This window comes from Malus sylvestris, chromosome 17 (assembly GCF_916048215.2).
Source record: "Malus sylvestris chromosome 17, drMalSylv7.2, whole genome shotgun sequence".
NCBI classification, from domain to species: Eukaryota; Viridiplantae; Streptophyta; class Magnoliopsida; order Rosales; family Rosaceae; genus Malus; species Malus sylvestris.
In genome coordinates, this window is record NC_062276.1 from 26348211 (window position 1) to 26360555 (window position 12345).

The window sequence follows — 12345 nt, forward strand, 5'->3', positions numbered from 1 at the left end:
GACTATAGCTTTGATTTTATTTGATAACATGCTTCCGTTGCTCATGTATATAAATTTTGAATTGTATATGCATGCTAGTCATCTAGAAATCCCACATGAAACTCATAAATTTCCCTTCAAGTATAACAATCAATCCCTTTTTCTGGCCTACTAAGAAAAGCCTAACTACCCAAAAAACAAATAATAAATAGACACCATCATGCTTTGCCACGTCTTAACAAATGGGCTATTGCAAGTAGCCCTTTATCACAATGGTAAAAATGAGTTATGTCATTTCATCTTAGTATGGGTTCAAATCTCGTCGACTCCCTAATCTAACATCTAACCACTAAGCTATCATGGCTATCATAGTTGTGCTTTAGAAAAGGAGCCATGTGAAAATTTGGGCCAAGGACATGAACCAAAAGTGGACTTTCCAAAAACGAAATTCCTTGTTGTTGGTTTCAGCCAAGGTCTAAAATATCATTGATATCGGAAATATCGGTAGTCCAAAAACACAGAAATTTCGATGGAAATATCGGGATATTATAGATATCGATAAAAATTGAATAAAAACCACGGAAATTGTAAGAAAAACTTGGAAATTTTTATTGAAACTTTGCAGGATGTTTATTTAGTCAATTATCTATTAGTTTATCACAAAAAATTGGAAGGAAATGTATTGCATGATGGATTTAACTGATTTAAGTTGATTATATAGCGAGCTGGCAAACATTGTGAGTGTAGAAAATATGTAGTAATTAATTAAAGAAGTTTAAACACACCATAATCATTTATATATAATGAATTAGTACAATATTTTACAATTTATACATTGCATGGTAAGATACATGAGTGACTTCGTACCACATAGAGTTCCTATCAAGGTCTAAAATATCAATGATATCGGAAATATTCCAAAAATACGGAAATTTCGATGAAAATATCGGGATAATATCGATATTTTAGACCTTGATTTCAGCAACTCAAAAAAGAAATTCTTTGTTGGTGGTTTCTGCAACTGGGTTGCCCATGGCGGTGTTCCGAGGGGGATGGGCGCTCCATGAAAGAGGAAAATTGCTGTAAAGTTTTCAAATCAAGAAGAAAAGCAGCAAAAGAGGATCTTAAACCGGAAACTGAACAATCTGCTTTTTCGGAATTTGGTTGACTTGATATGCAGCTATATTTTAGATTGTTCTTATTAAGCATTGAATAATTTAATTTCTTCTAAGCGTTGAATGATTTAAATTTGCTAAAAAGAAAAACTGATCTAATTTCCTCTAAGCATTGAATTATTCCGTAGGCCGAATGATATGATTCTGGTTAAAATGAAAGCACATTGCACGCTCTTGTTCAAAGGACTTCATGTTTGGTCTGCATCATTTAGATGGAAAGAATCTCCCATAAGCGTATCATAAGCATAACTCATAGCGTCTACCCCCTCCGATGCTTCTAGGCTAACCCCAATGTCTTCTCTTCAAGACCATCGTTGTCTACAAATCTCGTGCCTACTATGCTTCTGAGATGACAGTTATTGACAACAATCAAATAACTAAAGAAAAGAAATAGTTACGTTTTATGACATCCAGAATACATTATACAAGGGAAAAAATGTTTACTGAAGATTTGGAACATGGTCTTTCAAACTGTGGCTATGTACCTAACCTTCAAACTGATTGCAATTCAAATGCCCCATTTACAAAACAGGTCTTTGCATGAATATGAATTACTGCTCAATTTGTTCAATACGTTTGTTTACTTGCCCACAATCAGTTTTCCTGTCAATTCTTCTTCCACGACAAACTGCTCCCATATGCCAAAATGAGACAACAATAACCAAACAAAGGTGACAAGCTCTCCACCTTGACCCAGGAATTCAGCGTGGTTGTGTGCTCTGCAATGAGTTGCAGTATATGATAGCAACTCCACCCACACTTTACTGATGATTTCCCATTTCTTTTCTTCCAATTTCATCAACTCTTTGGCCAGAATGCATGCATCAAACCATACAGATTTACTTTTTCGCCCTCTCACAAATACAGGTTTAAATTCTGTATTCACCTTGAGGAATCTATTACAGGCCTCTTCATGTTTTCCTGGTCCTAGTTTCCTTTTGCTAAAGAAACTTTTGGCTTCTGCACACGTATCCAACAATTCGATTTGCGCAACTCCTGCTACAGACGACATCATAGTAGTCTGCATAACTAAGAGGTATAGCATGTACCCAGGCATGGTCTTACTATATTCACGGCAGCCATGATCATCTGCTTTGTATTCACGACAGCCACGATCCTCTGCATTGCTCTTGTCAAGGGTATCGCATAGATCTGTAGCAATGTGCCACAACAGAAGGCTCTGAGCATAGTTAAAATCATCAACAAACGGTAGTAACTCATTGCGTTCACCACACAATTCGTTATCTTGGAGAATCCAATCACCTCTGGCTGAAAATAATTTTTTGGAAGCTTGAGGGTCTTTAGCAAGTATAGATTTATATTTCAACTCTTCAAATATGAAATCCCATAACCCCATAGTGAATGGCTTGTGGAACACATATTTCATCTTCTCTCGAAGACCCTTGAGGCCCAATAAGTCGATAACTGTAGGTCTCACTTTTGTACATTCCTTGAGCGAATAATCGATCAAGTTGAATGTAGAGACAGATTCAGACCATCTTCGAAATAGAAATCGCCTGGTCCGCTCCAAACAACTGGTTGCTTTCTTAGGACACCTTGTTCTCTTGAAGTTAAGATATGCACCTAAGATAGTACCCAAAACAGAATCTCTCCAAGGGTTACTCATAGCAACGGTAGTCCAATCAGAGAATACGAGGATGAAAACAGCCATTAAATCCAATCCTATGGCACCATAAAGCAAGGTATAAGTAATTACAATATCAAACCTCTGGAAGTCGTGTTTCTCTAATTTATAGAAGAAAAAAAGGGCAACAGAAACTGCGCAGAAGGATATAGCACGGAAAATGTATCCTAGCTTAGAATGCACCACAGCCACCTTTGTGTAGAAAGATTCATACATAAAGTTGAGTTCAGCAGTAACTAAGTCAAGAGCTTCTTGTGATGTTCTCTCAAGGAAAATCGCACGGCTCTCTTTGCGTTCATAAAAACTAAGCTTAAGGCCTATAATAAGAGCCTTGAAGATTTGAAAGAAGTGATAGGCGTGTCGCACTACTGCAACATTATCGTCCATTTCGTCTCGTCCTAGGCGATAAGCATTAGGTTTATCCATTATGGAGTGTTCTGTGACATGGATTTCAATTGGAAGGTTGGCATCCTTTTTTGACGAGTACTCCTCCATGAACTTTGCATAGTCCCATCCAGGTTCAGGTTTTCTTAGCATGACTTCCTTGAGACCATCCACGCTTGCAAGATACAAAGCGCGTGTGCATTCTACATACTTAATGATTCCTGCAAGAAACAGGAGGAGAGTTGGGATCCATAGTTTGTTCCGCGGTAATGATTGAACGAAGATGTAAAGTGCAGCTATAGCTTGGAATAAGAGCCCTAGCAAGTGCCTTGGCCACAAGGCATTATCTTCAAGAGCAATGGCAATTATAGTGTATGGACCGCCAAGGTGTAACAAAAGAAAGGGAGCCCAAAATGCCAGAAGATCACCATAATCTCCATGGTTCTGAGTATCGCTTTGTCTGCTCGAAATTAATCCAACTGCACAGCTAGCAGCCCAGTCAGCGAGCAAGTAAGCTAACCAAATAGGCATGAGCATCAATTTGTTGGAAGTGCGCTTTCTCAAGGGCGCAAAAAGAATTAAAAAGGTCTGTAATGAGAGGCTTAAGATGATAATGCCCCGGAGATTCCACTGATCCCATATCTTCATGACGCTGCTAGGAATTGGGGAATCCGTTGGGGAATCCATATACTTTCTTTGGCTCCCTTTCCCTTCCCTGGAGAGAATTTTTAAAGTTAGTTTCTACAATATATATTGGCAGGCAGGGGAGAGATTCCCATTCTCTTTTAAGAAATTTGAATCTCTTTTGCATATATTGGAAAGAGAAATACCACGAATTAAATTAAGCAAAATAAATACGAAAATTGTTTACTTAATCTGTATTATTATTAAAGGGATACGTTGGATGCAGTCCTTGCTAATCCTTAACATTCTTTAATTAAATTATCAATATCTCTTTAAACCCAAATTTATTACCTAAACTACCGTCACAAACCTAATTCAATTGATAAATTTATCTCTATACTCATTTTAGAAAATACAAATTCAAAATTTGCAAAAAAAAGTCCATTTCAAGTTAGGACTATGAAAAAGTGGACAAATTCATAATCTATGAAATATGGTCTTCTTTGCAATCGTATTAGGATAGGGTTACCAATCAATAATATTTCAATTTCTGTTTCGCTAAACTAAATTGTGAAACTATAAAAACCATGCACTGGTTTTTTTGGAGAGAGCTCATCAAAGTTGAAATCAAATCACCAACTGAAGTATGGCCCTTTTCTTCATGGATATGATATAGGGCTAATTCAAGTTATTTTCTATTTGTATGGGATGCAACAAATTTACTTGCTTTTAGTAATGTTTGGAAGAGTGCTTATTTGATTTCATGTGTGTTCATATCTTTAATCAAGAATCATTTTTCACATCTTCAGACCTTGAAGACTAGTGCAGATCCCAAATGCCATGTACGGTTGATCAACACTGACTTGCGTGAGGTTGACACAATCTTATCCAATTGACAGGGAAAAGGTACCCCTCTGTCCCTACCAGAAGCAGATGACATTTCAATGATTGCTAGTTTCATGGCTTGAATGAATCATGTCTCACCCATGGTACTGTAACGAAAGAACCATGCACTAGAAGTCCAGATGAAACCATTACATGGATTATTAATTTGGATGAAACAAGGAGTGACGGTAGGGTTTATATGGGTTTATTGATAAGTTTTAGTTTTATTGTTAATTTCATTTCGTACTTGATGATAATTATGCAATAGAGTAAAAAAGACAATTTAAATTTAAATTTAAATTTAAATTAGGTGTAGAAATAAATTATATGGGAGCATTTTTGCTCACCACCATAAACTATGGTGTATGCTCACCATACACCTAATCAATTGACACGTGTCATTTCACTTAACTCTAGTTAACTTTCACATTAAATGTTAGTTTTTCAATTTTGAAAAAAATTAACTAAAATTAAGTGAAATGACACGTGTCAATTGATTAGGTGTATGGTGAACATACATCATAGTTTATGGTGGTGAGCAAAAATGCTCCCTAAATTATATGGGTTCAAATAAAATTTTCCTTAAAAGTAATATCTTTCCCTCCAAGTCAATCAGCATTCCCTGCAGGTTTACTTTAGCAATTTAATTGTGCTTTAACCAACTCAAAAAAATAAAATAAAATAAAATTTTTTGCTTGTGGTTTTAGCAACTCAAAAAAAGAAAAATTCTTGATGGTGGTTTAATAAATTCTTTGCAGTGGTTTCAGCAACTCAAAAAAAAAAAAATGTCCTTGCTGATGGTTTCAACAACTCAAAAAGAAATTCTTTGCGGTTGGTTTCAGCAACTCAAAAAGAAATTCCTAGCTAGTGCTTTCAGCAACTCAAAAAGAAATTCCTTGTTGGTGCTTTTAGCAACTTAAAATTAAAAAATAATAAAATAAAATAAAAACAGAAAAGAAATTCCTTGCCGGTGGTTTCAGCAACTCAAAAAAAAAAATTCTTTGTCGGTGCTTTCAGCAACTTAAAAAAAAAAAAAAAAAAAAAATTCCTCGCTGATGGTTGAAGCAACTCAAAAAGAAATTCCTGGTTGGTGCTTTCAGCAACTCAAAAAAATAAATAAATAAATAAATCCTCCTCCCTGGTGCTTTCAGCAACTCAAAACGACATTCCTTGCAAGAAAATGTGTAAATTTACACAATGTATGCGCTGTTTTGACCATCACCACCGCAATTTAGAGCATGAACGGTGACAAAGAGTGTTGAAAGTGGTGGTAGAGCCCCACTTGACACCCCAGCACCGGAGATGCTCCTTCATCGTTTGATAATGTTATTTTATATAATTTGGTTTTGGATTTAGCACCAAGGGGAGCTGATGATTTTGGTTTATTGGCGGCAGAAAGTGATGATCTAGGGGAAAAGCATTGGTTGTATCTGTTCAGTTCCACACCTTATTCTGCAGCTGCTACACCTTTTCAGACATTGCAAATGTCAACCGCAATGGATTTGGAGGTATCCATACCAAAGTTGCTCAATCTTTTGAGAAGAGCCAACAAGGATATGGCCAAAGATCCTGAAGCAGGTGGGCACTTGAATATATTGAAAATAAGCTCATCCTCATGGAATGTACTGACTTGCTACCCAAAGTGAAGATCTTTAATCAAACTCGGTCGGAGAAATTTACTGCCCTAGAACGCCGCCTTAGTGGCATTATCTGTCAAGCTGAAACCATTTACAGCAGTCAAGCAGACATGGACAAGGCCCTAGTTCTCATGAAAAACAACGTCGTCGATCAGATAATTGAAGGCTCAATCCAGGCAGTGAAGAATTTGCCCGCCACCGCCCCACAACTCATTCCACAGTCACATGTGCATGGATCCGCTGTATGTTGATCATCTTGGCCAGCGAAGCTAGGCTGTTTCACTTTGATGCAACATGGGCAAGGATGTCATCTTATGATACTTCAACCTGCAGCCTGCAGGCGTGCATGAGATTGGCCTAAGTTGAAGGGATCTTTTCCTCTTCTGCAGCACTCGGATTTGGAGGACATCCACTCTCATGAGGTTAAAAGGAATGTTGTTCTACCGTCTGTCTCTGCAACTTTGCTGTCTAGAAAGTTTGATTAAAAATGTATACTTTGTTCTGTTATATGTAATGGACATGGTTACGAAAGCTCGAAATCAATTTTCGGGTCGATAATGTGGAAATAAGCATTTACTATCATACAACATCATCGATCGATTCTCTCTATCGTGACTCGTACACTGTTTCCGGCTACACCACATGTACATGTACATGTACATCAAAATGTTCAATCATCCCCTTTGGTCAATCTTTAATAGGGGAATAAAAGTACCGAGCTTTGTCTCAGAGATCACAGTAAACAGCCTTTAAAACCCTTTTCCAACTCCTGCGCATCCAAGTTCTTCCCTATGAAAACAATCTTGTTCGTTCTTGGCTCGTTGGGGCCCCACGGCCGATCAGGCGAGCCTTGGAATATATCGTGAACTCCCTGTTACCCAACCGAAAACACATTATTACAATAACATACACAACAAAGATAAACACTCACTAAATTTGTTCAGAACTACATATCGAACTTCTTTATCAGAAAGCAAAGGCACGATCCAAAAATCCGTTACATAAAAAAGATATCAATGTACATTAGCAGCAAGTTTCTCACCTGGAAGACAAATCTCTCATTCATTCCTTGAACAGATAGAAGACCTTTCATACGATATATGTCGTCGCTTCGTTCCAACAACAGCGTACCAAGCCATATGTTAGCCTGAAAAAATTAAAACAAAATTAGTAGTCTTTGTCAGGTTTTCTTTCATACCTGCCGGACAAAGCCTCTGGATGCAACTGGCCCTCAAATGTGTACTTGTGTCATTTAAAAGGCAACAGGTCCACATAGAAGACACAGAGAGAAATTATCATATATATCGCTAAATAAGATGAAACAGGATCCTACCTTTTCAAGATCTAAGTTCCCTTCACAAACTATGCTGACAGAAGAAACACCAGGATCGTGAACATGATCATGGGCGTGGTGATCATCATGATGATCTGCATATCAGTATCAAATGTGTGAATATCACTTCATAAATCTATATTAACAATAGTAGCAATGTCAAATTACAATTATAGTGGAAGATCGAAACTCTTAAAGTAAATCAAAATACTATCCAAAAAAAAGCCAAACTAAATCAAAACTATGAGTAACCATGACAAAAAGAAAAAAAAAAAAAAAAAAAAACTAATCATCCCCAACTTCGAATATGTAGTTATCTATTATCTATTCCAAGAAATACGAAATGCATAAGAGAAAACGTAAGACAACTGGAGTCAGAGGGAAAAGACTGAGCTGCTGAGCGGTTAAGATAGTATAATAAAATCTTATCCTTAACACTTCAGTAATGCAAGGGTTTCAGCAATGGGAATCTCAACACTTGCGACAAAATTCAAAGGAGAAACCCTCTTATGTGTTTATCCCCACATTGGTGTAGTTTGTGCAAAGCTAAGGAGGAGAGTGTAAATCACATCTTTCTTCATTGCTCCTACTCGATCCAACTGTGGTGGAAACTGTTTCAGGAGGTTAAAGTAAGTTGGGTCATTCCTAAAGGGTGTTTCGAGCTACTAGGTACAAATTTTAAGGCACTTGGAAAAGGGAAAAAATCCAAAGCTTTGTGGGGTTGCCTGGTATCGGCAATTTTTTGGAATACATGGCTGGAACGCAACAAAAGGATTTTTTAAGATTATACTGGAGTGGGGGCAGAAGTACTTTGGGGGAGAGTAAAATATTGGGCAGCTTTTTGGGCTTCGGTCACTAAAGAGTTTAATAATTGCTCTCTATCTCAAATACTGTGGGATTTGTTAGCGGCAATTAAGTGAGCTAGGTCTAGAAATGGCTGCTGTAGCCAAATCCTATTGGGATTTTCCTTTCTAATATAGTTGGTGGACTTCTTATCCACTTCTGTGTATTACTCTACTCTTTAATAAAATTGTTTCTTCTCAAAAAAAAAAAAAAAAAAGGGTTTCAGCAAATCAGAGGACTCGGTTTTGAAGTGACGCCATAAACCTGCAGCTAACTTCAAAGCTAAAACATAAACTTACCACCCTGCCACTAATTTTCAAGCATACACAATAATGATTTGTTTTCAAACTCCAAAAACACTGCCTACTGGGACCCATTCCAGAAAGGCAGTGATGTGTGTGCAACAAACAGACTTTGAGAACTATTTAGCTTTACTTCAACAACAGATGAACAAGAGTACCGTCATCAGCATGTTCAATGTGTAGAAAAAATAACTTATCTTTCTCAGCAAAAACAACTTGTAATTAGTAATAAAACAATTATTAACAAGGTACCATCAAGATGAGTATGTGCCCTAATGATAAAAAAGATGTACCATGCTTGTGATTGTGTTTCTCATCATGATGGTGATGATGGTCATGGTCATGGTCATGGTCATGGTCATGATCTTCCTTTTCACCTTCAGCATCAATAGCACTCTCTATCCTGGCAAGATTATAGCAAAGATTAGGATATCATATCAAACTCCACATACAAGATCTGGTGTGAAATTATGAAGCATGGAAGCATGTTATGGGGCATTATATATCAATATGAAACAGCTTAATGTCACCTAGACCAAAGAAAATTAACACATGGGAGAGTAAGGGACATATGATTGAAAATTTAGACAATATATCAGACCAATGGTGGACAACACAACTTCGAAAGTAGTATACAAAGGGCGAATCGAAGAAACGCAAACCAAAAAAATGAGAAGGAAAGGGGAAAAAAAATATTCCATCAACGATCCAAGACTCATACGAGTGAAATTTTAGTCAAAATATGAGTAGTCTGATTACATTTACTACTTTTACAAACAGATTCACGAGTCCCCCTTAATGTTCCTACTTGCTGAAATTAATATTTACAAAAGCGCAAAGACACAAATATTCAATTGATACAGTTAGTTTGATGCCTAAAGATAAAGGCATAATTTGCAGGGTAATCTGCCTTTCTTTTCACATGCAAATTGTACAGAACAATTAGAACCATTATGCATCATCATGGAGAACCTTTATAGAAATGGCAGTAATGTCCACTAAGCAAGGACAGAATTGTCTAAATCCAACAACGATGAAATGGTTGTGAAAGATTACCTCTCCAAATCAAATCCTCCAATACCAAGAACATAATCCAGGTTAACTTTCCCAAACTCAGTCCGCTTCAATTGAGCCATGCCATTGATGTTCTATTGCCAAGACAAAACATTTTGTTCAATGGACTGATCATAAGCAAGCATGATGAAATGGGGAAAAAAATTTAGAAACAATAAAAAAAAAAGGTACAGACCTTAATTCGTTGCACCAAAGAAGCAATTTCTGGCTCACCAACAAGATCGGTCTAGGAGAGAATGGACAAGTAAGTACTCAGGCATTATAATAAAACTGTAACAATCATAAGTAATTCTGAATATAATATCCTACAATAATCTTCAAGTGAACATAAGTTCTTTCCAATTTTTTTTTGTCAAAATGTTTTTTTCCAATTAATGGTGCCCCGAAGGAAAGGGACGAAGCCACAATATAGAAAACCTTCATGTTGAAATATTAGGGCCACATTATTTTCAGTTTTCAAGAATCAAGAGGATTCAATTTGAGTGCAGTGCAATTAGATTCACAAGTAAATCATAGTAAATTAGTGTACCTTATTGACAATGATACGGTCAGCATAAGCAATCTGCTCTATAGCCTCATTGACAACTCCTTTTGGCTTAACTTCATCCAAATGAAAAACAGCATGCTTAGCATCAACTAATGTTACAACACCGTCCAACTTGACATCATTAAAAACCTGATCTTCAGCATAAAAGGTTTGAATGATCGGTGCCGGATTTGCCAATCCTACAAATAAGCAGAAAACAAAATCACACGGTGGTCAATACCGGCCAATCAAATTCAGAATATTAAGATTTCATGCACCCTACAACTTGCAAACAACACATTACTCAAAGCTTAGTGCACTAAAACAAAACAAAAAAAATTCCATACCCGTAGTCTCTATAACAATATGATCAAACTTCCCTTTCTTCTTATCGACCAAGTCCGCAATCATCCGCACAAGATCACCCCTCACAGTGCAGCAAAGGCAACCATTATTCAACATAACAATGTCTTCGGCCTCAGTGGTTTTCGCAGCAACCAAAGAACCGTCAATGTCTATCTCACCATACTGAAAAATCAACACAATCACATACCTTCGTATCCACACAAAAAGGCACCAATAGAAATAATAAACTGCAAATCCCAGCCCCATACCTCGTTCTCAATCACCGCAATTCGCTTCCCGTGTTCCGCAGTCAATATATGGTTAAGCAATGTAGTCTGCATATTCCATTTCACAAGTACATTTCAGTAAATAATGAAGATTATTGCGGCATTCAAACAATGAAACACCGATACAAACCGGCCACCAAATATTCAAAGAACATCGAACCTTTCCGGAGCCCAAGAAACCGGTGATTATGGTGGCGGGGATGCGATTATCCGGCTCAATCTGGGTCAAAACGTCGGAGCTCTCGCTCTGCGACGTCGTTGCGCTGCTCGCAGCCGCAGTGAACCTTCTGTAGCCTCGGTTGGGCTTGGCGACAAGAGGTCGGCAAAACGACGACACCGAGTAGTGTAGGGTTTGGGAGCGTGCGAAAGTCCTCGGTCTCCACGTGAAAGGAAAGAGGGCTGCGGCTCCGACCCTGGGGAATCGGGTGGAGCGGGGAGAAGTTAGCCCGGTAAGGGTCGTGGCGATGTCCGCCGATATGGAAGCCATGGAAGCGAAACGGCGTCGCTCTGGTAGAGGGGTTCAGACAGAGAGAAGGAAAGAGGTGAGGGTTTATGTGAGGTTTGTTTGAAGAGTGAAGAGGCGGATAGACTGATACGGCGCCAAAATGGTAGTTCTGGATTGTTCTGTGTTCGCAATTATCTACCAATCAGAGCCACCCACGCGCTTGATTTTTATTTTTCATTTTTCTTTGGGCGGTTTTGTATTTTGCATCTTTTATGTACCACTAGAGCTGGAATTTTTTTTCGAAAATTACAAACCAAACCAACAAAAATTTGATCTCCAACCAAAAAATTCTCAAACCAATAATATCGAAATTTTTGGAATCCATATAGAACCGATCTTGAACTTTTCGGTACGGAAATCGGAATTACATGTTCAATGATTCGAGAATTCCAAATTGAACCAAAAATATATATATTTATTTTGGTTGCATACAATTTGAATGTTAAGTTTAAGTAGTTTAATAGTAGACTATATTATAAATAGAAGTATGAAATTAAGTAGTTTTGAACTTTGGAACATTAATTTGACTTGGTATGAACGAATTAGTATTTCAATTTGTATGAGGCAAAAAACCTAAATTTCAATTGATATGAAATTAGAGGACAAAATTTTAGACAAAAAGCCCAAATTATAGTCTATAGCCCAAATGACACACCCCGACCCTGAATATCCATTAGGACTCCGAATCAAGTCGTGATAGCCGACACCTGGAAAGTGATGAAGCCATAAAGTGTAGTGATGTTGAAAATATTAATAAATTTAAACCTAAAAGTGCCTAAATATAAAACTGCTTTGTGAGTG

At 37.4% G+C, this 12345-nt stretch overlaps 2 protein-coding genes across 2 annotated transcripts; both read right to left on the minus strand.

Annotated features, from left to right (window-relative positions):
- Window positions 1-1734: 1734 nt before the first annotated feature.
- Window positions 1735-3870, minus strand: LOC126611926 (uncharacterized). Its single transcript, XM_050280238.1, has one exon. It carries the CDS (start codon window positions 3868-3870, stop codon window positions 1735-1737), a length of 2136 nt encoding a protein of 711 aa, XP_050136195.1.
- Window positions 3871-6852: 2982 nt separating this feature from the next.
- LOC126611625 (uncharacterized) lies at window positions 6853-11644 on the minus strand. The gene is made up of 10 exons (XM_050279986.1): window positions 11200-11644; window positions 11022-11087; window positions 10755-10935; window positions 10411-10607; window positions 10057-10107; window positions 9864-9955; window positions 9101-9210; window positions 7663-7757; window positions 7372-7476; window positions 6853-7200 (listed from the first exon to the last, which is right to left on the minus strand). Exons 1-10 carry the CDS (start codon window positions 11524-11526, stop codon window positions 7063-7065), a joined length of 1362 nt encoding a protein of 453 aa, XP_050135943.1. The 5' UTR covers window positions 11527-11644; the 3' UTR covers window positions 6853-7062.
- Window positions 11645-12345: the final 701 nt, after the last annotated feature.